General features: G+C 38.6%; 1 protein-coding gene across 10 annotated transcripts in view; it reads right to left on the bottom strand.

The window, feature by feature from the left end:
• MCF2L (MCF.2 cell line derived transforming sequence like) overlaps window positions 1-25,127 on the bottom strand; it is a 144,224-nt gene that overhangs the window by 49,268 nt on the left and 69,829 nt on the right. For all 10 annotated transcript variants that reach the window (XR_014850194.1, XM_085053237.1, XM_085053150.1 and 7 more), the window contains exons 2-3: window positions 16,682-16,765; window positions 8,314-8,428 (exon numbers count right to left, since the gene is read on the bottom strand). Coding sequence is in view for 9 of the 10 variants with exons in the window: in XM_085053237.1 (XP_084909363.1) it covers window positions 8,314-8,428; window positions 16,682-16,765 (199 nt within the window). In the remaining variant the exon portion in view is untranslated. The remainder of the gene's footprint in view (window positions 1-8,313; window positions 8,429-16,681; window positions 16,766-25,127) is intronic.

Genomic DNA, 25,127 nt, shown 5'->3' with positions numbered 1-25,127 from the left:
AGCAACCAGAGGTTTTAATCCTGCACAGCAGTAGCTGCCTTGAAATTGTGAAATACAAATCCAAACATACTTACTTGAGGTAATTGTGTCTCAAGCACTGCTTGTATTCCTTGGCCATGTGAACAGCATTGACACACACCTTATTTATTTTAAAATATTTATGCCAATTTATATAGCATACAAGTCCTATTTTTCTTTTATCTCCCCACTCAGATTCAGAGATAAAGCATCAATATATTCCTTGATTGGTCCCTATATTTCCGCTTTATCTCCTGTGCTCTTTAGGTCCTCAAATCAGCCTCTCTTCCACTTTTACCAATTCCTCCTTAAAAGAAACACAATTGATTGGAAGACAGTAATGCTGGCTATATTCCCTCTTATATGCTGACCTTCTTTCTGCTCCAAAAAGCTCACGCTGTTGGAGGGGCAAGCTGAGGGAATGTAGCCAATGTTAAAAATAACAACCAAAGTGTCCAGGCATCATCATCTGCCTGGGCCTGGGCATCTGCTTGTACCACATGCACTTACTGCCTTTCCACGGTACCCAGCAGCCCTTTTTTCATGGTAACTTCATAGAACCATAGAATGACTTGGGTTGAAAGGGACCTTAAAGATCATCTAGTTCTAACTGCCCAGAACTTCAGAGGCTTTATCCCACCATGGAACTAAAATCAGAGTGACCTTAATGCATTTTTGCAGGTAAAAGAAAAATTATTTGAACAAGTTGTTGCTTAACAAATCCTCTTTTAGTGTTTGAAATTAAGTGTAATAAGGTTTTTTAAGGAAGAGTTATAATTTTCTAAATGGAAAACACAGTGTGATTTCTTCAGGTCATGCAGAGCTGCTTTTAGGAGGACTGTTTGAAGAAAGACAACAACTTTGAGGAGTCATTTAGACTTAACTACAGATGGCTGAAGTAGGTCACGTTATCCTGGAGGGACAATTAAGGATAAATAGGTCAATAAAGGGAAAAGGGCTCCATGTTTGTTTAAGCTTAAGTAAATTGAGCAACAGAAAGCCAATGCGACCCTCATTTTAGAACTATTGAGTTCAACTCCATAAAAGCATTTTTACACCTATTCAGAACTATGATATTGGAATTATACATACTTCCAAGACACTGCAACAGCCATTAATGCTACTGCACAAAATACTGCAACAACTTCACAGGGAATGCTGCATAATTTATTTTAGAACTGTGCCTTTACACTTAAATAGGGTGTTAAATTCTCTGAATTTAATACTGGACCAAGAAAAATCCCTCTGTGAGTGTCCAGAGTTTTAGTAATTAACTTTCACAATTTTACAGTGCTTAATTTGCTTTGTCTTATTAGCAGACTAAATTTACCACCGGATGGTGTGTGTCATACATACTACCTAAATCCTCTAAACCCTAAAGGTGTAAATGGGATTTAAAGACTGGAAAGGCTTTGCCTGTACACGGCTGAGCTTTAAAACAAGTTTAAGGCACTCATAAGGTGGAGATTGAAACAAGCGTAAATTATTCCAAACCCGGTAAAAATTCAGATTCTAAGTAACGATTTGGACTTTGACCTAATCTTGTGAGGGTAGTACCTGACAAAAAAAGCTTTGGAATATCACTTGAATTTAAGATACAATGCTCTTACTTCAAAACTAAGACCTTAGATTTCCTGTCTGCTTACAGCAACATATGGTATTTACAACTGTTTGGCAGCTGTGCTCTGGGAAACGAAGGGTACACACAGCATGACAGATTTTGCTGGAAGTCCTGGGATAGTCTCACTGACAAATTTGAGGGGCTGCCAAGGTAACAGCAGGGTACAGGTTCCATATCTTCAGCCTGCATTGTAATCCAGCAAAGAGGAGAGCAGGGAAATTAAGCACAGCTGACAAAAACAAACTCTGAAGCTGCAAAGCTGTTGCTCAGCACGTCAGTATGAACTGTCAGGGCATCTGTTTTTTGGCAATTCTTTCCCATTATGTGGTGATGTTCATCCCTGGCACTCTATAAAACAAAAGTGGTTAACTCTTAGCTAGCAGTGGGCTGCCCATTCAGTTTGCAGACAAATGAAACACAGGCAGTTGCCTGCCGACACTGGCTCTTCACAAGGTTTGCTGGACCCTGACAGACTTACAGGCTCAGAACACAGCATACCCCAGCACTGCTGCCTCTGCTTTCAGAGCACAGCAGTGGATCTGTGCCAAGGAGACAGGCCAGGCCCAAGCTGTGTGAGCCCTGTGCTCTCCTGTGCCCCTCGTTCTGAGGTTTGTCAGCTCCAGCAACACCCATGCCATGCTGCTCCACGTCCTTCTGGTCTCCACCTAAATGCACCTCATCATGCTTTGCTGTGCCCACGCAGATCTGAACCCACTGGAAGGCTTAGCACACACATTTCTCTTTCAGTTTTCCAGTGTTATCCCAAACCATGGGGAGCTGGTATAGTAAACAAGGAAGAGTCCACCAGAAGCCTAGTAAACCCTAAAGACTGAGCTTTTGAACTGTTGAACATCAACACTTTCAGAGGTCATCTTGTTCTGTTCCATTCCTTGGACAGGATGGCTCCCTAGTTTCCTACACCAGAGAGCACCAGAAACAACAGGATTTTTTAGAAGGCCACATGGTGTTCAAACATTTGTAAACCTTCAGGAATCTCAAAGAAGGGGACGCTCTCCCAGCCAGGAAACTGACGGACACCTTTCAAAACAGGAAACTGCTGAACGTGCCAAGTTAACCTGAGTTATGCTTAAGATCCTGCAGTAGGACAGAAAGGCATTACAAAGAGAAGGTGTACAAGGCTCTGCCAGAACACAAGTAAAAAAGGCCCATGTATTGTGTTTAATCAGCAATATGGGACTCAAACAGGCCATCAAATACTGTTCTGGATTTTCTTATCTACACTAGTGTGTATTTCTCTTGAGAGGAGTTTTGTGTTTAAGACTCAGTTTTGCACTTTTAAAATATCAGCTTTCCAGTCTCTTGTGACCACAAGAATTTTAGCATGCTCTCTTTGTTCAAAGATGAGCCTATATGAACAGCAAAGAAAAGCATTAAAACTATACTCTTTTGTTCTCATAAACAGCATATTGTTTTCTAATTGCAGTAGAAACTGCTAATTAACCAGAAGCAAAACCATATGTTGAAGAATACTATCTAGTTAGGTTTGTTTTTTAACCACAGCAATTATCTATTAATTTCTTTTGGAGCAAGTTCTCATGCTACCACCAATATTTGGTAAATTCATATTCCAACAATGTGTACACACTTAAGCTAATAAAATACATTACAAGAAACAGCTGTGATGGAGAGAAATTAAATATGAATAACACCTGCCTTCAAGGTACACTGCAAATCTTAGAAGTCTATTTACTAGGATCGATAGAAAAGGGAAAAATACTTTTGAAGAGAGAACAACGAATCCCCTGGAATGCAATCATAAGTGTACAGCTGGCAGCTATTTCAGGAGCTCTGTGCAAACCTGAATGTAATATTCTTCCTTCAGCCTCAGTAAATGTGTGATGTAAAAGGTACATTCCACAGGTGCCTCTCCCACCATGCAGTAAGAATGAAGGACACTGTGTATGGAGGTTGCTTGGTTTTCACTCAGCTAAGAGATGAGACAACCCTGATCTGCATGGCCTCTTTTTCCTACTGAGCTCAGCAGTCATCACCAAAGGACTCAGAGAGTGAAGTAATAGGAAACATTCTTCTCTGCAGAAAGAGAATCAGACCAGCTACATGGACATTATAAAACCTCCTCAAATCATCCCAAATGGATGCAAGACATGGCTGACTGTCCCCTACTGAAACCCAGAAGAATTTAAAGTTGCCACCTCTTACAGACATTTCATCTAGAGATATTACTGTATTGAACAATTCTGTCAATAAGAACTATTAATTCATGTGGATCAATATTTACATGTTAACCATTTGTATCAATTAATCATTTCAGTTAAACTATTCCTAGAAAGTATTGCCTTAGGTACTAACATGGATTCTCCTACTTGGGTAGCCGATGTATCCTTCTAACACAATTCTCACCTTTTTAATGAAACTTTATCCTGTACTTCAAGAATAATAATAAAAAATATCTGCCAAAAGGAAAGACCTGCTTCAGAAGCATTACACATATATCTTTACAATATATATTTCACTACCAAACAAAAGTTATAAAAGCTTTAGCTGTAGTCTTCCACTGTCTATTGTACTCATCCTTAATCCATTGTTTTTTTCCTGACAAAGCAGCAATCTTTCAGTACACACAGTACATGACTGTTGTCACACACTAGGTCAACAATCTGCACTGAATATTTTGAGATTACTACCAACCGTATGTTAGACATTGTATTTTATCCAGCCATCTAACGAACATGAATTTACCTTGCAACATTAACAACACCCACCTGAAGAATACGGTTCAGCTCTCTGCTTAATGATATACAGTTGCACCAGGGTTAACTGAGTATCTTTAAACTGAGATGAGGTATTCCCTTTCCACTGTATCCTTTCTTAACATCCTCATGTATCAGGCATTTACAAATTTAAGCACATGCTAATAACTCTACTATTTAAAATATTCTACTCCATGATCATCTAAGTTGATAACATGCAAATTTTAATAGTTCTATTCCTAAATGCAAGGTTTCCCATGACATATTTAAATGTTCCATGATTAAAGTTTACTGTGAAAAAGACAAGAGGAAGTTCACAAGAAAAAACTTGTGAAACCTGCTGTACAGATAATACAGAACAAGGACACAGTAAGAGGTGACAAGGTCATCTTTATCTATCAAGTTAGAAGGAATAAAAAGGTAGGTTGAGAGATTTCAGTTTTTCCTCTTTCAACGAAGTCCTAAACTAGCCTTCTTTCACTTGGGAACAGATCTTGAAAACCAGAAGTCACTGCTAAGATTTATTATACCAGTAAATATATTATTGGGTGAACTGTGCTGCAGAGCACAGAAAGGTCCTTTCTTATGAGGCTCTTAGTAGCTCCTTACTGTCATCCCCATGAAATATCATTTCCCTTCACATGCGACTGCAGGCAGTCAGACAATGAGGTTTGAGTTACTGCAGCCAACCCCTTGCTGTGATCTTGTAGAGGGCCAAGTAGCACAAGTAGTCTGGAGCCACCACAGTTCCTCAGCAAACATGTCTGTGCTCTAAGGTCTGTGCTCTTAGAAAAGTCCATTTCTCCTTAGTCTGTCAGAACAGCCAAAAAACAGAGTTACATATCTGATAAACTAAATGACAATAACCTGGGAGAGCAGTCCATGCATAGAAGCTGTGGCATGCATTTCCATCCTTTCTGTAAGTCTGTACTCCTTACACCCCTTTTTAATCAATTTACTAACAAAAAACTAACTGCCTCCACTTCCCTCAAAAGCAGTTTCCAAAACAGTATCTTAACACTAAGATAGCAGGAATAATCCTACCTTACCTTTAAGAGCACTAGAAATATCCCAGTTCAAGAACAACTGCAGCACTGCCTCTCTTAGGGTTATACACATATCAATATATATAACATATCAATAGCAAAACATACTTCATAAGGGAATGTAAGCTGGCATCTAGCTAGTGTCTTTTCTGTAGTTTTTCATTCCTATAAACTTGCACGAAGGCTCACAAAAGCCATTTTACACAGTAAGCTTTGAACACTGCTAGCAAAGATATCAGGGATGTTGTAAGCCCTTTGAGATTGAATCAATTCTCACACACAAAAAGGTTGCACATTTACCAGTATCTTAACAATAGCATTATTTTTACAAGACCTGAAATTGAATTGTCATCACCTTAAACCTAGAGAACTGTTATATTCACAATAGTTAATACATTACTCTTAACATCTAGACAGCTGGGCTATCTCCTTTGTTTACAAAGAACAGTCAGCTCTTTCTAAATACTTACAAATTAAAGAAACATGAAAATCATAGAAGAGCAGCCAGACTTAAGGAATGACAACTTCTGGCTCAATACTCACAGCATAACTGTTGTCAGGTAGGAGCAACTGACACAAAACCTCCAGAAAATCTGCTCTCAGACTTTTAATTAGTTAAAATCTGCTCTTATCAAACTGGCATGCTGGGATGCTCTCAGTGCTCCCCCACTGCACCAGATGCTGTTTGCTCTGACCAGAATTTCTAACATGAACCCCAGTCTGTGCAGAAGTTCAATGGGCCACCATGGGCACCACCAAGGATTTTCAAAAGGAGAAGCAGATGTGAATTTGGTATATAATTATTTGCAGAAACAGTACCCAAGATACGATCAAGGGATGCATAGCACCATGCAGTTTAACCACCACGAGGATAAACAAAGAAAATGCAAAAGTTGGCTTTTAGCTTCAGAGCTTCATTCCCTGATAAACTAGGGATTAAGAAGTACAACTAGGAGGGCTGGTGACATCTTTATGAGAGGGCACTCCATCTCCTACTCTAGGTCCTTGCCAAGGACATTAGACAGCATGGTTACATACAATGCCCTGAGGAACTCTTGTCTCCAGATAACACATGAGCCATTAAACACTTTGAGCCAAATAACACAATCACTTTCTTGCCCACCCAGCAGCCCATCTGTCAAAACATGACAACTCAAAATGGATGGAAGAGTGCTCGGGGAGACTAAGTTGAAAGTCTTGCTTAGGGTGAGGCAAAAGACACGCACAGCTTTGCCTCATTGATGCATCCAATATCATCATCACAGAAATAGGCTGGTCAAGCACAATTACTGGGTTTTAGTTCATGCTGGCTACCCCCCATCACCTTTTTCTTTTATGTGCCCAAAAATGTGCTTTAAGAGGACTCATTCTGTAATTTTCTCACAGAGCAGTGTGAGGTTTACCAACCTGTAGTGCTTTAGATCACTATTCTTATCCTTTCTGAGCATGAATCCAGTATTTTCCTTTCTTTGGTCATCATAGTTTACCTCTCATCTCAAAAACCTTTTGAAGATTATAGAGAGCAACCTTACTATGATGCTGCTCAATGTCCTCACCACTCTCAATGCAGCTCATCTTATCCCAAACACTTGACTTGGGTCAAGATTTCTCAAGAGATGCTTGATTTTGTCCTCAGCCATTGCTTGTCATTCTCCTCCTTGAACTCTCTTTTTGAGGACATTGACTGTCATAGACTGGCATAGACTTTTTGAAGACATAGACTGACTGAAGTGAAGAACTCAAGCATCTCAGCATCATCTGTGTTGCCTGCTACTAATCTGCCCAGTCCATTCAGCACAGGTCCACATTTTTCTTGTTTATTCCTGTACTGCTAAAGCACTGGAAGTTTTTCCGAGGGGTCCTTGATGTCCCTTTTTTTTTCTTGTCCCTCAGTTCCAGGTGTGCTTGGACTTTTCTGATGCCATCCCTAAATGTTTGGACAATGGATGTACATTCTTCCTCTGCAGCCTGTCCCTGCTTTCACCTCCTGTATGCTGCCTTTGCAGCTCAGCTCAGCCAGAAGTTCACTTTCAGACAGTGGGGTCAGTCTCCTGTTACGTCTATTCACATTCCAGGACATACCATTCTTGTACTCAGAGAATGCTGTCCTTCAAAACTTGGCAGCCTTCTGCAGCAGATTTACTCTTCAGAACTGCCTTCCTTTGTGTCTCACCTATCAGCTCCCTGCACAAGCCCAAAACCTGCTCTCTTGAGGTCTAGGGTATGTACTTTACTCTACTTGCTTTCCTCACCTTCATCAGGATTTTGAGCCCACTATTTCGTTCCTTAACAGCCTGCCAACAAAAATCAAAATGTTTACTGAGCAGCCCATTGATAGGAGAGTCTAAGAGAGTCAGAATTAATTCCTGGGCCTGCTTTGCACACTCAGTCAAAGCTCTGGAGGGCTGCAGACACTATACCTTCAGCTAAGCCACAGAAACAGCTCAAGCAGTGAGGACAAACCTCTGTATGTAGCTACAGGGTATTCCCTCCCTATATACCCAGGGTATTCAGGGTATTCCCTCAGAGTAATACCCTGAGCAGCATCCAGGAATTAGCATGTTCTGCCAAAATGATACATATTTTCAATTAAAACACTGAATATTTCATTCTAAGATACAATGAAGACATGAGAGGACAGTGTCCATCATGGACTCTATAGCCATACACACCAGGAAGTAATTTTCTGATGAAATATAAATAGCACTACATAAATCATCTAACAACTACCTTAGACAGCCGTCACTAACCAACACTCACTGACACCACACCATAAGATTCATTTTCCTTTTCTTTAATTAAATACCAAGTCTGACTTTTACACCACATGTAAGAGACTGAATGTGAAAAGTCCCTTAGCAGATAAAAGGTTATGTTGTTCTAATCAGATGCTTACCTTGGAATGCTTGTCAGGTAGGTCAGGACATTCTGAAACTCTTTTTCAGGGATCTCACTGAAAGCTGGATAGTCTGGAAAGGTGATAACAGGGCAGCCATCTCCCCCTCTTCCACCTACAAAAGAAGCAGCAAGTGTGTTTACATGCAAGTCTCTTTACCTAGACTAAAATTTCCCAGTAATGAAACAACTGTATTTGTTCCTTCTTTTTTTTTTTTTTTTAAATTCTAAACAGTCTCTCTCTTGTTCAGTGTTTAGTTGGTTTTATGGAATGGAATTTGTTACACCACATTAGATTTTTTTCTGGACAAATGCCTTGGCTCCTGTGAACAGTTCTGACGCCAGATGGCAGTGCTTCTTTCTTCTGATACATACCAACTGCATGTAAGTAGAATCAATAGGGAGAAAGAAATCAACTAGTTTTGAAACAAAAAAGTTAATTCAGATTTATGTGGGCGAATCTGCATCTTGAACTGAACTCAACCTTCTTACCAGTTTGAACTCATTCATACAACACCCCCATACCCTGCTCAGTTGGCTGCTTTGCTTCCAGGATGGGGAAACAGAAGGGGCAGAACATTAAAAGAAATGGGCGTAGGTGTTTCAAATGAGACTTCCCATTCCCAGATCAGGTATAGAAGGTAAAGCAGAGCTGAACACCTACACTACAGTGGAGCTGCTGCTGAACTAGATACCATCATATGTATCTTTCCTGGCATTTGCACCACTGAGTAGAATTCACAGACAGAATCAATGCTTCTTAACGCATTTCACACACATTCTTACACTCAAAACATAATTGTTTCTTTTTAAAAGCATTGTTAATGTCTCGTGTCTTTAGCAAGTATATATTCATAAAGACATGTAGGACAAGGGGCTTGCTGAGCCTAGCAACTGCATGAAGTTAACTACTCAGGGTTGGCAGGAACACATTGCTGGGAAGTTATCTTTGCTTCACAGTTCAAAAAGAGAAGAAAAACAACAAAAAACTACTGTTGTAAAATAACAAGGATATTTTTTCCAGCCTTGAAATCTGATAATTGTGCAGAAATCAGCATTAAACTGTATTAACAACAACCATTATTAGAGTAACAGTGATTTGTGAGGATTATTACCCACTTCCAGTGCCTTTGTATCTAACCTCACCAGAAAAAGAAGATAAATATTTGACCTCAGATTCATTTGATAAAAAAAATCACAGCTTCCCTCCAAACCACATGTAACCAGAAGAGCTCAAACAGTATCTTTATGTTAATTTGTGGTGGATCTGCCTTCCATTTACCAGCTTACAGACAAAATGGTGCTGTCATTGCGAAGCTCTTGAAATCAAAATACATGAGAAAATAATGTGCTCTGGATGTATTTAACCAACAACAAAATGCAACTATTATGCAAATATCACAAGTTTGCAAACATGACCTTTATGACACATCCAAAAATGGCAACACCAAGTCAAGGGAGCTAATTTTAGCTATACAAATATTCACAACACAAATATAAGTTAAGACCGATTTTGATTCTATTGTTTTTTGTTCTACCCAGGCTCTCAGGACTAAAGCATTTTCCTCTCTTGTTAAAAGGATGATAATGATTATTTCTGTTGCTTATGAGGTGTTCTGCTCTCTCCAGAATATCTGTTTTTAGGTACAATCATACATTATTTGTGGTATCTTTGTTGGTTACTCACTTTGTTCTACTTAATTTCTATAAATAGGACGTATGAAACAAAAGAAGAACAACAATAGACTTGCAGGACATGTCCTAAAAGCAGAAGCCTGGACTACGACCTTCAGGAAGTTCCCAGACCACGACCAATTGTCAAGGGCAAATAGAGCCATCCTGCCTTGACTCTGCTTATTAATTTTCAGTTTCTAGTACAGTCATCTGTGGTTATCTTGGGTGGAGATGACTCTGCCCTGACGTGAGCTTGTAGAAGGCTGCTCTTCACTGATTATCTTTTCCTTTGGTGTTTCCCTGCTGGGACACTTGAGCACACATATACCTTCAAGTGCTCCTCAACTGCTTTTCCTTGTCAGAACCCTGCTGCTCAAAAGAGTCTAGGGCAGAGTGACCTGAAATGACACATAGTTAATTCCGTAGAATTTCAGCTTTAACAATACTGACTTACAGAAGCTGCTCTATATTGCAATTTTAAATACATGGCCATCAAGGGAACACAGGTCACTCTAGCCAAAGCAGTTGCTCTTTTAAATGAGCATGTCACAGCAACTAACAAAAATGGCATGGGACATAAAACAAAGTAAAAATCCTACATATTCATTGTGTTTGTATTAAATAATACAACAAGTACTGAGTTCACTTTTTAAAGTGTCCTTTATTTCTTACTGAACCTGATGCAGCAAGATTTTTTTTTTCTTTTATTGAGAATAATTGCTTTCTTTGTCATTTTTGCTTCACCTCTGCAAATGCAGCATTACACAGTTTATTAAATTAGCTATATAAAATGTGATTTTCTTCTCTTCACCCAGAAGTAAATCAAGCCACAGAATTTAGGGGGAGGAGATAAAAAGAAAGTTTAGGAAGGTAAGATGGATTTTATTGTTGTTGTTGATTTTGGTTTTGGTGAGATGGAAAGCATTCAAGAGACAAAAGATGAACAATTTCACTTCTCTTATCCTTTTTGAAATACAGGTTTAAGGCAAAAAAATCAAATATCTTATTTAAACCAACTCATATAATAATCTACCTGCACTTCAGAATTACATACATCTGATTACCAAAAAAAAAAAAAGACACAGACTTAGATGAATCTTGTGAGTGCTAAAACTCAAGAAAATAATTCAATATGTAGAGAGTAATTTTTAAAATGAGTTACTGGAATTTTAATCACCATAAAAAACTTAGTAATTTAACTGCAACATTTTAATAAATTCGGGTCCACTGGTTCAGTGACTATGTCTAACTACCTCAGTCCTTACCACTAGAAAATCACCTCTTTCACATTCCCCTCTAGTTCAGAATCTGGAAATTCCAGCTACAGCTGTTGAACAGCCTTAACTTATTTGCTGGACCAGTTCTGTCCACAGTGGCACACACAAGCCCACTCTCCTATTTCTAATCTTATACAGGGATACACTGTCCTACACAACTGGAATTTAATAGTTTTATGTGTTTTTAAGACAACCAAGCATCTGAGAGCATTTAGAACATTTTCTTTGCCTAATCTTAGCCTTTTTTTTAAACATAAATTTCTGAAAGTATAATAAATCCCCTTATTTTTGTTAAAAAATTATAAAATTATAAACACTGTTCTGACTACGCAAATGTCAGATTGAATAGATCTGGTGAGAGAGGCCTTTACCCATGGCCAGGTAGGGACAGCCTGGATGATCTTTAATGGCCTCTGCCAACCCAATCCCTTTTGTGATTTTAGGAAAATGCTGAAAAACATTCAGCATAATTTCTTTGTGATATATTAAAGAAATGCCACTTGAGTGCCAGCTTTAGTTTTTGTTTATTGCGAAGGGCAGAAGATAACACATCAGTCCTTAAGTGGGTGCAATCAGTCTGCAGACATTTTACCTGAAACAATTCCCAAGAATTCCTTGAGACTTGTCTCATAATGTGCAGCTGTGAGAAACATTCTGCATGTGAGAGGATTATTACTTTACAGGCTATGAGTGGAAATACCATAGAAGCAAAGAGTACTGAAGCTTATGTAAGCAATCAAATAAAATAAAAACACACCACTTCAAATTAAGCAGATCTGCCTTCACCCTACTTCCATGGGCATTCATTAAAGGAAAACTTTGTTATTAACTTATACATGGCTTTTGAAGACTATTCACGTGAAACTCCTTTAACAGATTTAGTATCAAACAAAACACAAATTGCCTCCATAAAACGGGAATTTTTCAGTGGATAAACCTCTACAATTCTAGCAAAGCCCTGTTAGGTGGAATTTTTCTAAACAGATCTACGAGCCTTGGTCAACAGTCAGTTTTTGCAACAGCATCAGCCCTGTGTTTTGGAGAACACACACTTTAAAAACACTGAATTGTACTAGCTCCACAGGTTAGGCAGCAAAATTACTTAACTGTGCTTAGAAAATAGCACTTATGTTCCTAACTTTTGAATACAATTAACACCAGCAGTAGCACCAACTGCTAAAATTATGTGTACCCAGAGTATCAAGGTCTTGTGGATGAAAACAGCAGAAAAAATATCCATGGAGAACCAGCTGTGCTGTCGTGAGATGGGACTGGTAAAGCTTCTCTTAAGTTCGGGTGATTTAGTGTTTGTTCTTTACATTCTCTTACATCTAACTTTTCCCATCCCAGTTTCTACCTCTTCTGTATTTGTTGGGGTTTTTTGTTTGTTTGTTTGTTTTGGTTTGGTTTTTTAAGCAAGTTGGGTGATGGAGATGAGCTAACCCAAGGAAACTACACAGTATTTTACAGAAATTCTAGTCAAGAGGCATGTTAATGACTTGGTATCTAAGAATAATCTCAAATGAGACATAATTAACATTGTTTTAATTTCAAAAAAAACATTGTCAGGCAAAATTACAAAACTTGTGAATTATACAGCTGCTAAAAGCCACAAATACAAGTGTCCATGCACACCCAAACAGAGAGAAAAGGGTAATTCTTCACAACCCTGTGAAAGACATGCTAGTTGTTTGGGGTTTTGTATGGACAGCAAATTTTGGCAGCTGCAAAGAAATTGCTCAGACTTACTTCCAGGAAGGATGAGTAGGAGATTATTTTGTAATGTTTCCCTAGCTAGTCTGCTCCTGTTTGCATTAAAAAAAAGTATTCTCAAAAGTGCTCTGACCACCCCCACAAAAAGGAAGTAAGTAGCTGGATATAATTAGATGACAGAGCAAAGAGTCTTCTGGCCTGATTCTGTAATGCAAATGAAATAGTGTTTTGACTATAAGAAAAATATGATCTCTATGTTGATCAATGTGCACACACAAGATCCAAGAGCATTATCCTTGTTGAATGGCTCAGATCTACAACTTCAGTTCAAAAGACCCTGCTTAAAAGTAATCTTGTTTGCAGTCATGTCAAAAGTGAAGTCCTCACATGACTGAAAGAAAGGCTTACTTCAGGGTTTTTTTTTTACTATTGTAGTGATTCAGCTATTATGCTTGTGCATTTCTGAGGAATTTCTCCTTTCTGCTTGCATAATATGCTTGACTGGAGAACTCAGTATTTGAAACTGTATGCACACTTCAATGAGGGAGTGGATAAAAGCTTTACTGCATATCCTTTGCAAAGAAAAACAGATTCAAGAGAATTTATTAAAATCTTCTTTTCTTGAAATGAGAGGGAAGTTTTACTTGTGTAACTCCACGAGCTGCAATTTGCCCAGGCTAATCAGCAACAAGTATACTGGCTTAGAAATTGGATTGCAATAACAAAATTTGCATCTAAACATATTTGAACTAAAAATCTCTCAGCCAAGGATTCACTTTTTCTTTTTCTCTTTCTCCTTTTCTTTACTACATTTTTGGTTTGATTTTTTTTTAATCTCTACAGACAGTAGATTTAGCACAGTGAATAAAAAACACTAGTTAAGCTTACACCTTAAGGCAAAGACTGCTAAGTAATACCTCTTCCACTGTCCACACACAACATAGATATGGTCTGTATTATATCAGCAACAAAAATCAGGCTGATAGTTTTAACTAACTGTTGCAATGTATGTGGTACAGGATCCACTCGGAAACTCTCAAACATAATTTTACAGACTCAGCAGCCACAGCTATTTCAATGGGAATGATCTGACCAGTGAGAAGTTGTGAGGTCATTTCCACAGAGGAGAGCAAGAGCACATTGAAGTAAATAAAGTTACAGAAAGAGAGAAGTTTACTATCTAAAATTATAAAGGTATAAACATATATGTTTACATTTATAAATCAAAGGTAGAAGATTTTGAAAGCTAGTGCCAATGTTAAATTTTTCAATGGCAGGAGAAACAACTAGGAATCAATAAACAGAAATGTAAATAGCATGAACTAGTATTTGTATTTCCTTTAATGGAAATACTTTGAAGTTATTTAATGCATAAACAGGCATTCAAAGGAAATGGAGTCGAAATAACTGGTTCAGTACTCATGGTGGCCAAGACTCTCATTTACACATCATGTAGATTGAATGGTTTAAGATGCATATCAAGATACACAGGTGTCTGTATGCTCTTCTTCATCTACATTTATTTTAACACATCTGCACACTGTGATGGCAGATAGACACAGGGCTGGGTGGGTATGAAAGTCATATAGCAATCACAGAAAGAGAAGACACTTATGAAACAAAATACAAAACATGAATGAAAGACTGTGAGAAATACATAAGGAATACATTTTCTAGAGACTTTTAAATGGACCTTACACTGTCCTTCATGGGATAACAAACAAAAACAAACAAAAAAAAAAAAAAGGCAGAAGACCCTTTTCAACACAGAAGAAAAAGTGGTTGCATGAATAGTAACTAAAGAAAGCAAAGGTAAAAGAAGTGAAACACTGAACCATGTAGACACAACACTTAGTATAGCCTAGCAACACAAGAGAGTAAAAATTCTAGCAAAGACAAGGACCTTGTTCCACAGAGAGAAAAAACTCCAGGGCAAAAAGTAAACAACTGTGCCTGAGGTAAAATATTAACTTTGGGGGTTATAAACTTTCTGTGTGAATGACTAATTACAAACCTCATCCACAGCTCAACCCACCATTAGATTTAAGCTGAACACTTGACTGCACACTTGCTGCTGCATGAGTCTGTAGGAGCAGCTAGCACATGGATTTCATTACACTTTGATGTATTTATTGACAAACTGAAACATTAGTGGAAGTTTTCACTTTTTGTTTCATTTCAAGATTTCAAGTTTAATTTGGATGTCCCTGTACCATTTCCATTACAATCTAACACAATGAGGGACACGAGTAAGAAGTGACCCCAATTTAGACCAAAACAGAGAAAGCAGCTCAGGAAGAGCTATAGCCTTTAGCCACAGAAGCAGACTAAGTTTCATTACTATTCAATAAAGTGTCCCATGAGACTTAGATGCATCCTATTAGAGAAACTAATGCAATTCTCAAGTACACGTTGACTTGTTGTAAAAAAGCCAACAAGTAAAATCAGAAATGCACCTCAGACATTCAGCAAACACCAGCAAATACACTATTTAACCAAAGGCGTTAGAAATCTGTGGACTTTCATTTTAAAGAGTTCTATGCCATGTCCTAAGATTCTATTTCCAAGGCAACTTTGTAATAAGCAGAAAAGTCCCATTCATACACATTGGGAATGTCTTAAATGGCCTTAGAGCAAAGTCCCCCTTAAGCTCAACTGTAACAACAAACAAATTGTACATAAATCAAGTATCAAAACATTGGCTCTGCTCCTTCATTCACAGAACCTGTAATGTCACTATTTGGTACAGCACAGAGAATTAACCATCAACACCCTGCAGGAGAACATTTAAAAAACTGAAAAACTGAACTCCAGTTACAGCTCAAGAGAGGTAAATTTTCTTCATGCTGAAGGATGCAGGGCAGCTCTGCAAAGCCACTGATGCTCTCTCTCCCCTTCCATATATTGGAGGGAAGGTGGGACAGGACCATAACTCTGGCAAGTTTGCTGCTACACACCTGCAAGAGCTTGTACAGGCAGGAAAACAGGAGAGCAAACTCAGAAGCTTATGAGACACTTTCCATACAGCCTGATCAGCAAGCAAAGGCACCATCTCCCTTTGCACATTATCAGGCAGCCGTGGGCTCAGAGTGGAAATGGACCAAGCTCAGCCACCAACACTTGCATGGCACAAACACAGGCCTCCATCATCTACCTGGCACAGGTGACCCAGGGGCAAAAACTATCCGTGCTGTGTGAAAGTGGCTGTGCTGCTTTTGGAGACAGCCTTATACCCAAAAGCAGGTTCCTTTGCACAAGGCAGTCAGTGATACCAAGCTGAAAATCCTGTCCAGAACTCAGTGCTACAGTTGTCTGAGCCTAGCACTGAGGCTGTGGGGGAACATTACACCATGGTGCTTGCTCCACCACTTTGGTCAAGACTAAGGTGTCAGCTTGGGCTTCAGTATCAAATGTGACAGCAGAGCCTGCGGCAGCTGGGGCTGTGAGCTGGACACTGAACACGTAACAACCACCAGAGCATCCATGCTGCAGTCTCCAGTTAACTGGAAAATTAACTATAATTTCAAAATTTCCATTATACTTAAAAAAACACTTTTAGTAAATCCTTAAAAAACAAGTTTTGATAGCCTGCATTTTGAGATACTCATTAATTTCTCACGTAAGAGACTTCAGAGAGTGCGAAAGGACAGCAGGCAAAACCACGCATCTAAGCAATGTGTATAGGAGGGAGCACCATAATCTTACCTGACAGATAAGCAAATTGTTTCTTTAATTGATCCTGAATATCTGCAGCATAGAGGGGAATGATATCCTGATGCATGATTTCATCTGTGGAGAGAAAACATTTGCATTGCAAAGTCATTTTATGTAAAATTTCACAGCAGGCATTAAAAAAAAAATCATTCCCAGAACACAAACACTCTGAAAACTGTCTAACTTTTGAAAATAAGTGAAAATCTTTGGAGTCTTTCAAGTGTTTGCCAAGGGCAAACTTTTCTTTGAATAGCACACTAATAAAAGAGGATTCACATTTACTGACATTTAGAAGCAGTACAGAACTGTAACTGAACAAAACACTGTAGAACTAATATTCCTCAGGAATGATGTTAAACAGTGGGATTTTTACATATTAAATTCAATTTTTATTAAAATCTTCTCAATCCAAACAAAACCAAGAAAGTTATGATTTCTCTAGCCTGTGTTCTAGACTCAAATACCCCAAGATAACAGCATTACATAAGAAAGATTAAACTGGCTTGAAAGTACATCCTCCCCTTCAAAACACAAACACACATACACACACACACATTCTACCTGAACACTGAAAAGTACTGCTTAAGCTTTTATCTAAGCCCTTCCACTTCAGCCTACTGATGACCACACTGCTTTCCTAACCCTTGGTTTTCTGTCCCAGTGTTTCAGCAGAGGCATTTCCCACAGCATGTTTCCAGAGGTCAAGCAGAAACTGAATTTTTGCTGATCATGACAAACACTGCAAGACAGAGTTACCTCATTCATAAACTATGACCTCATTTTTCACAAGAAAACCAGAAGTTTTACACTTTTGCAATTCCTAAAAAATAATTGTTCCACTTATTAGCCTCATTGAAAAGTAGAGAAGATATAACATAGCTTTTTCTTTATTTGGTTATAAATATTTCTTTTAGTCTGACATTTTACTGACATTGAAGTTTCAGGTTAATGTACATTGAAATGCCATTAAGATAGGCTCTGACATTCAGAGCTGTGAATGTGCACAGGAAAAGTGTAAAAACTTACAACTGATGTAAGGATAAGTGTCACCTGCACTGAAGTACAAGCTGAACTAGAGCTCTGGCCCTCAAGGACTTGCTGTCACTGAGGTCTTTCAAATGCTAGATTGTGAGCAGACAGATACTTCTATGAGCAAGTCTCACATATGTAAAATTCTGAGAACTGCAATTATTTGAGAATAGAAAAAAAGCCACTTTCAGTTACTTCTTCCAGATAAGCAACAACTTATACTGTGAAACAGAACTTCTCTGTTCTCTGTCATCCCGTTGGGCAGAGGAAGACCCATGAGCACTTTCAAGGTCACACACTGATCAGAGCTATTTTCCTCCATCCGGCAAACTGCTGCCTGATCAGAAGACCTCTGCATACCATGCTGTCAAATCCATAAGTGGATATGTTTAACTGTCAACTCATAATTCACCCAGACCTTCAGTTATGTCACCATTTTAATTTCAATGTTTCCAACAGAACACTAAACACAGATCTTTCAAAAGTCCAATCTCAGATGGCCAAGTAATTTCCAGAAGAGGAATACCCCATTTCCTCGAAGGGAAAAGGATTTTAGATGTTATTTTTGCTGTCTGTGCTTTATAATACAAAGAGCCCTCCTGCAGCGTGTTTAAAAAACTAAACAGCCCTGATTCTGCAAACCAATACCTGCAGGCGGACCCATCAACCTGAATATAAACTTTTACATGATCAATGCCTGTTTTTTGGTGGGAGATGGGAAAAGGGAAAATAGTATCATCAGTCTATAAAATGCCATCCTGCCTAAAGTCACAGGCAGACACAATTTTCATTATTGCATAGGGTTGCACCCTAAGCATGCAGTAAAATAGCTAGATTTTGCATATTTAAGCAAATACATAAGACACAACACTGAAGGAGGGAGGCAGGACATATCCAAGGACGAGAAACTCTTTATGTATCATTACCTAAGGATCACTATTTCCTCATGTGTCCCTGGATGAATCCCACTGCAGGTGGGACATGTGCCATGTGAATACACAAACCTAGATTTGATTGCTCCAGTGTTCCCTCTGGTAGGAGCAGCAGCTTTTGCCACCTGCACAGGTCAGCCCCACAACACTGGTCAAGCACTGCCTCACTGAAAAGACAGTATCTTCCTCCCCCTGTTTTTAACTCAGTTTAAACTCAAATTTAAACCCATCTGTTTGTAACTGGAGAAGTAGCAAAACATGTCCATTGACAGACACTAAACCACCCCTTCTGCTGCACTTCCCTCCACCAAAGCACATCTCATCTTGCTCTTGCTGATTGGGTTTTGAGACATACTTCTAAAAACCAAGCATGCGCTAAGAACATAGATAATCTTCAATATTTTGAAACCACCAAGATTGAAAACAGCAGCAAAAAAAAAAGGAAATGCAACTCTTGGAATTTCCAAAGAGGTCACATCCAGCAGCTCAACTGGATACATTTGAACACAGTATTGCTACCCGTAGTAAATCTATGGGTAGCCAGAAATCCCTCCTCAGTATCTTGTTTTCCTTCAGAGGGGATGCAATTGTAAAAACTCATTGCTGTGCACCATTTCCTTGACATTTAACACCCCTCTGGAAAAGAGAGTTCATCACTGTTTGTTTGGGGTTCAAGCTGATTTCATTTTAAGGCTGTCCATCATTACTTGAATCTGCTGTTTCTTTAACAGTATAAGGCAACAAAAGGCACACATGCTAAATAGACTGTGAGAGCACCCACTCCTTACTCTCATGGCCTTTGGGGAAAATATTTTCTTGGAAACACTCTTTAAATAGAGAACCTGCCACCTGCTACATACTTTAGGGACAATTTCCATTTTTGTAAAGCTCATTAAGTGCACATTAAAATACAGAATTACTGAAAATCTGTTCACTGTTTTCTAAGGATTTTTTGTAGGATCAAATTCCACTTGCATTTGAATAGATTAAGATTCACACAGCCTATTATTTTCCCTGTTCTGCTTTTCCTGCTTTACACAGTATTTTCAAAGCAAAGACCTAAGAGTCTGTCTATTTTACTGTACCCAAAGTTCATTGCTGAAAAAAGTTGCTCATATCAAAATCATACTTGTCTTTCTTGAGGAGCTCATTTAAGAAGCTTAAAATAAAGCCCCTGGGAATTATAATGATTCTGGTGTTGTAAGTGATAATGAACAGCAAAGTAAGGTTCTCTAAAGTTAGTACTGCTTTTTTATCACTATTTTTTAACCCCCAACACATAAACTAGTGCTCAAATTATGAGTGTTACAGAGGGCAAATGTGTCATCATACTAACATAAAGGAATCAGTTAAATATATGGTTCTTATTATAAAAAAAGTCTTTCTCACTAAAAATGTGAACCACAATCTTACAGATATATCATCTTCAATTCAATTCAATTTAAATCTTGCTTTGATAGTCCTGTCTCAATGATAAAGGATGACAGCTCAGAGGGACCTGACCCCATCCCATCAGATGCACCTGACTGCACTTCAGATGAAGCAGGATGACAGATTTAAGCACGAGGGCACAAAGATAACTTGTGCTTCAATTACCTGGTGCCAGCAAGCCCTGAAGAACCTGGGATTTGAGAAAACGATCAATGTCACTGCAGTCAAGAATTTCCCTTATTGATAAAAAGCTCCTCTTTCTTTTCCGATCAAACTAAAACCCGTCCTCATTTGGAGTTTGTCTGACATGCTGAAGCAAACCCATTTTCACAGAAGACAACACTGGAGTGGACTCTGAACTGACTGTACCCATATTACACACAAGAAAGTCTCCTGATATGACTCGTGAGCTTCCTGTAATGGGTAATACAATTCCCAGCAAGCCAGCTGGAATTACACCACCCTTTGAGTAGTTCTGCAGGAAATTCTACAGCCATTACTTTATACCAACTTGAAAGTCAACCTATTTGTACACATCCGGACACAGTTGTGCCTTTCAGCACGGATTGCAGTAGCACACCAGAAATCAAATGACAAACAATTTTTCTTCCTCCTCTTTCTTGCTGAGTCGTCAAGATTTTCATGAAAACTTGTCTACGGTTTCTCTATGAAATTCATGCCTTAAATTGAAGATATAATGTATTTTTCTTAACCAGTTTTGTTTTGCTTCTCTGGAACAGCTTACACACTCAAAGCGTTGAATGCCTTTTATGAAGGGGGTCTTAATTTGAAAAATCTCTGCATTAAACCACCCTCCCATCTGGTAATTATAAATGCAAGATAATGACTTTCAGAGCAGTTCCTTCATCTCTCTCAGCCCCAAGGCAAATCTTTCATTTCCTCATTCTTCCCTCTTCATCTTCACCCCCCGACCACCACCACTAACAGTCAGCTCCTTTGTGCAGCCCCCGAGCAGGAAGGGCCAGAGCAGCAGAGCTGGTGCAGAGAGCCCTCTTCCACTCTAAGCCACCTAAGACTAATGAGCTGCTCAAGATGCCAAGTGAGCTTTCCAGCTTTAAAACTGAATTTTAAAAATCACTGCTGATTAGCAGCAATGCCTACAAGCTCAGTGCTCAGTATGCTCAGGCACAACAGCTGCAGACAACGTTCCTCAGGTCCTCATGCTATTTGTAGCCACTCTGGGCTGATGACAGGAATTTATGCAAGTGCCCATAAACTAAGATTTAAAACCTCACCAGCTCAAAATACCTTCAGGAAGAGTTCATTCCGATTTCATTTGACTACACTGTCGTCAAAATGATGGACCAGGAAAAGTGAGCAAATAAACTTCAGAAATTTTCACACAAAACACAGTTCTCTGTTAAAGTGTAGCTGGGAAGGCAATTATCACCCAGGCGAAACAGTGCTTTCGCAATTTGTTTGTTTCTGGTGAGCTAAAATATACTAAGCAAGCACAAAATGCAAGTTCTTCGCCCCTACCAGCACCCCAGGTGCTGGGACAAAAAGATAGAAAACAACCTAGTGCTCCAAACAGCTTCATATGGCATTGAGTGTCTAAATAAACATTTAAAATTATATAGTTACCTAAGAATTTTACTTTTAAAAGCTTTACAGACTACAGCCAAATTACATCTACCATTTCCTCTCCTACTCAGAAAATACTATTTCCTCTCAAGGGCCCTGGTCCATAAAGCAGATCCTAAAGCTGAGACACCTTTTCTTTTAAGAGAATCAGACTTTATACAAGTTCCACTTCTGCAGCACTACTAACATCAGTAAATTTTCTAAGACTGTCTGGCATATTGTCACAACATGCAGAGAACAGCACTACTATGTACCCAGTGCTCCAAAAGGCTAGGATGGAATCCCCTGCAACTTCAATGTTAAGCAAGGATATAGTTGAATCAAAGACTTGGAAGTGGTACTGGCCAAAGAAAATCTAAAATCTTAGGAACAACATTCCCTGTATTTCAAGCCAAGGCACAGCAGACACAGGTACTTATTGTTTGGGTGGTGTTTTAAATGTCTAGTGCATCAGAAAACGTGACAGATCTTTCACAAAATCCAGAAATTATATTTCTTCAGCACTGCTCATATTTCCTAAATTTTGGTAATATTTAAATTATTTCACAGAAATGAAACTTGGTAATTCTGCTTGGTTGATCATACCTGAAGAACACCACAACTACTTAGAAGACATATAAACTAAGTTATAAGTTTGGGGATTAATATGAATTAATCCCCAAAGGCTGCAATTCCAAAATGTAAATATGAGAGGCAGAAATTCGTCATGGATTAAAAAACAAAAAACAAAACCAAACATCTTTGTATTATACAGAAACCTACTGAACCCCCTACTTACATAATTTCTGCTTTCTGCAATCTCAATTAAAGAAAAAATATCTTCCTCTTTCTTCGTTGAGATCACAGAGTTGGAGATTTGGCACAAGACTGCTTGCAAAACTATGAGGATGGCTTGGTTTCAGGTAGGGAGATTAAACACTGATGCTTCATTTAAAAAAAGAAGTTTTGAGGTATACAGCAAATGCAATGCTGTTGGCCTGGCACAAAATGACAGGAGGCATAAAAGTTCCATTTTCTTGACTCAAATTATTAACTACTTGCTCACAAGCATTCTTTGAGAGCCAATCAAGGTTTTGGTTTCTTCAAACTCTTCTCTGAAATTACTGGATTTGGCCACTTATTATACACATCAAAGAATGTGCCTGTTTTTCTTCTTCCACCTCCCCTTTTGTGAAAGGCAGCAAAGTTCTTTGTATTTTGCCAAAATAACATCACCCCAAAGCACAAACATGAGAGGAAATACAATCTTTCATGTATAATAGATGCATCCACAGGATACTATGAGTGCTATATATTGCAGTTTCTGCCTCCTCTCCTTCATCAGCCACACCTACTCAACACACTACCCTGTAGTCCACAGCTTGTCAGGGATCACCTTTAAGTTTGGATAAAGCTTACAAGAGTGACTAAACACTTGCTAATCTATAACCAGAAGAAAATGGTGTAATAATTAGAAAGTCAATCTAGGGATCAAACTGAAAATCTAGTATTTCTTTATTCTTGAAGAAAATCTAAAATAAGACAAAAGGTGAGGGGGGGGGTGTTGCAATTTTGTAAGAAATCTCAAAGTGCTACCAGTCTGCTTTGGTGAGAAAGACACATTCTTTGTGCTATTTCAAGTCATAATAATTACTTCCTTTCCAAACTGAGAAGTAAGGGGAACTTGGAATCATGTCACACAGCCATATTATAGCATAAATTTGTATTGACTACAAAAAGGGCTTAGAGATAAAGCAGCAGCAGTGTCAGGTGTACTTACTGCCCAAATGTATGCATTAACCTCATGAGTATGGCATGCTGTTAATATTGCAACAACAATACTGTTCTTTCCAGGATGTCCTGAAGAAAGCCAAGCCTGCTGGTAAACCCTTTTCTGTTCTTTCAGGGTAGTTTCAGACTGCTAGGAACCACACTTAAATATTGCCAAAACTGCAGCATGGCTAGCTCCCTAATACTGCAAATCATGCTGAGTGTACAGAATAAAAATACTTCTAAAGTATTCAATGTACTTAGTCACCTAGAAGCAGCAGATTTTGCAAAAAGTAAAGATTTTTTTTTTTGATGGAGAAATACTAGATAAAGACTGAGCAGCAGAGAATGTTCCCCTAGCCAGGACTCAAATGCTAAGGGAAGTGACCCAGATGTGTCTCACTTAGTACCTTAGCAAGCAAGCCTCTATGGAATAACAAAAACATTAGATTTTGCCAACTCCATTTACTAAGATTTAATGCTCTGAGAAAATTATTGCAGGAATTTTGCTTTCTAAATACTAAAGCTTTGCAAAGAAAAGGAAGTCTTCTAAATACAGAAAATTGAAATATCTACTCTGAATAGAAGAGCCACATGCAAGCTGAAGGACTCATCTTTAGTGAGTCTTAAAAACGAATGATGCAGTCACTCAGCCTAAACACATAAACTGAAGTGGACATGTTCTAGAGAACCAAACTAAAGTTTTGTCTCCACCCAAACTACCCGCTTTCAACTCTTCAGAAAAATATGTATCTGGAAGCAGGGCCCAAAGCTTTAACTGAAAAGTCCAGCACACGTAGGACCAGCTGCATGAATATGAATATCTGGCAATTCTACTACACAGAATGCAATTTTTATGTGTTATTTTGGAAGCAAGGTAAGATTTTAAACAATGAGTGATTTTACTCTTAAAAGAAAGAAAAAACCAATAAAACCAACAAAACCCAAAAACTTTTATAAAGCAGCAAAATGGTAAAATTGAATTGCTTATTGTACACATCTATTCTGGAAATAAATTACAGCAGTTGTAACGTTGCAGAGGATGGTGTGCGTTGGAAGAGATCTTCAAAGATCATCTGGCTCCAACCACACTGCTGTGGGCAGGGACACCTTCTACTGGACCAGGTTGCTCAAGGCCCCATCCAATTCAGCCTTGAATAATTTCAAGGTGGGGCATCCTTAAGTTCTCGGGGCAACCTGTTCCAGTGTCTCACCATCCTCACAGTAAAAAAAAAAAAAACAAACTTCTGTATGCCAAATGCAAGCCTACCCACTTTCAATTTAAAACTGGTGCTCCTTGTCCTGTCACTGCAGGCCCTGGTAGTAAGGTCTTCCTTGACTTTTATAATTTCAACAACATGGAGGATGGTGCGAATAATTTCTAACAGACAATATATTATTTTATGGTACTCTTACACAAGTACAGTTTTTCATGTAACTGTACATCTACAAACTAATGTTTTGAAAGGGAATGTGTGTGATTATGAGAGAGAAAGAGGGGCTAAGTGTTCACTAGGAGGCTTATTTAGAGCTGTGTACTAGTTTTCAGTTAAAACATTTACTTGCAGTTACCCGCAAACTTCCCAGTATTTGGGACTCTGACTACAGATTACTTATAAAGAAGGGGTTGATGAATTCATAACCCAACTGGCTGCCCCTCACTACAGAGATGACAGAGCATTTAATGAAGA

The sequence above is a fragment of the Lichenostomus cassidix genome, chromosome 1, assembly GCF_008360975.1.
Source record: "Lichenostomus cassidix isolate B80296 chromosome 1, HeHo_3.0, whole genome shotgun sequence".
NCBI classification, from domain to species: Eukaryota; Metazoa; Chordata; class Aves; order Passeriformes; family Meliphagidae; genus Lichenostomus; species Lichenostomus cassidix.
The sequence above is the reverse complement of the archived record's forward strand: the minus strand, read 5'-3'. Positions and strand labels throughout refer to the sequence as shown.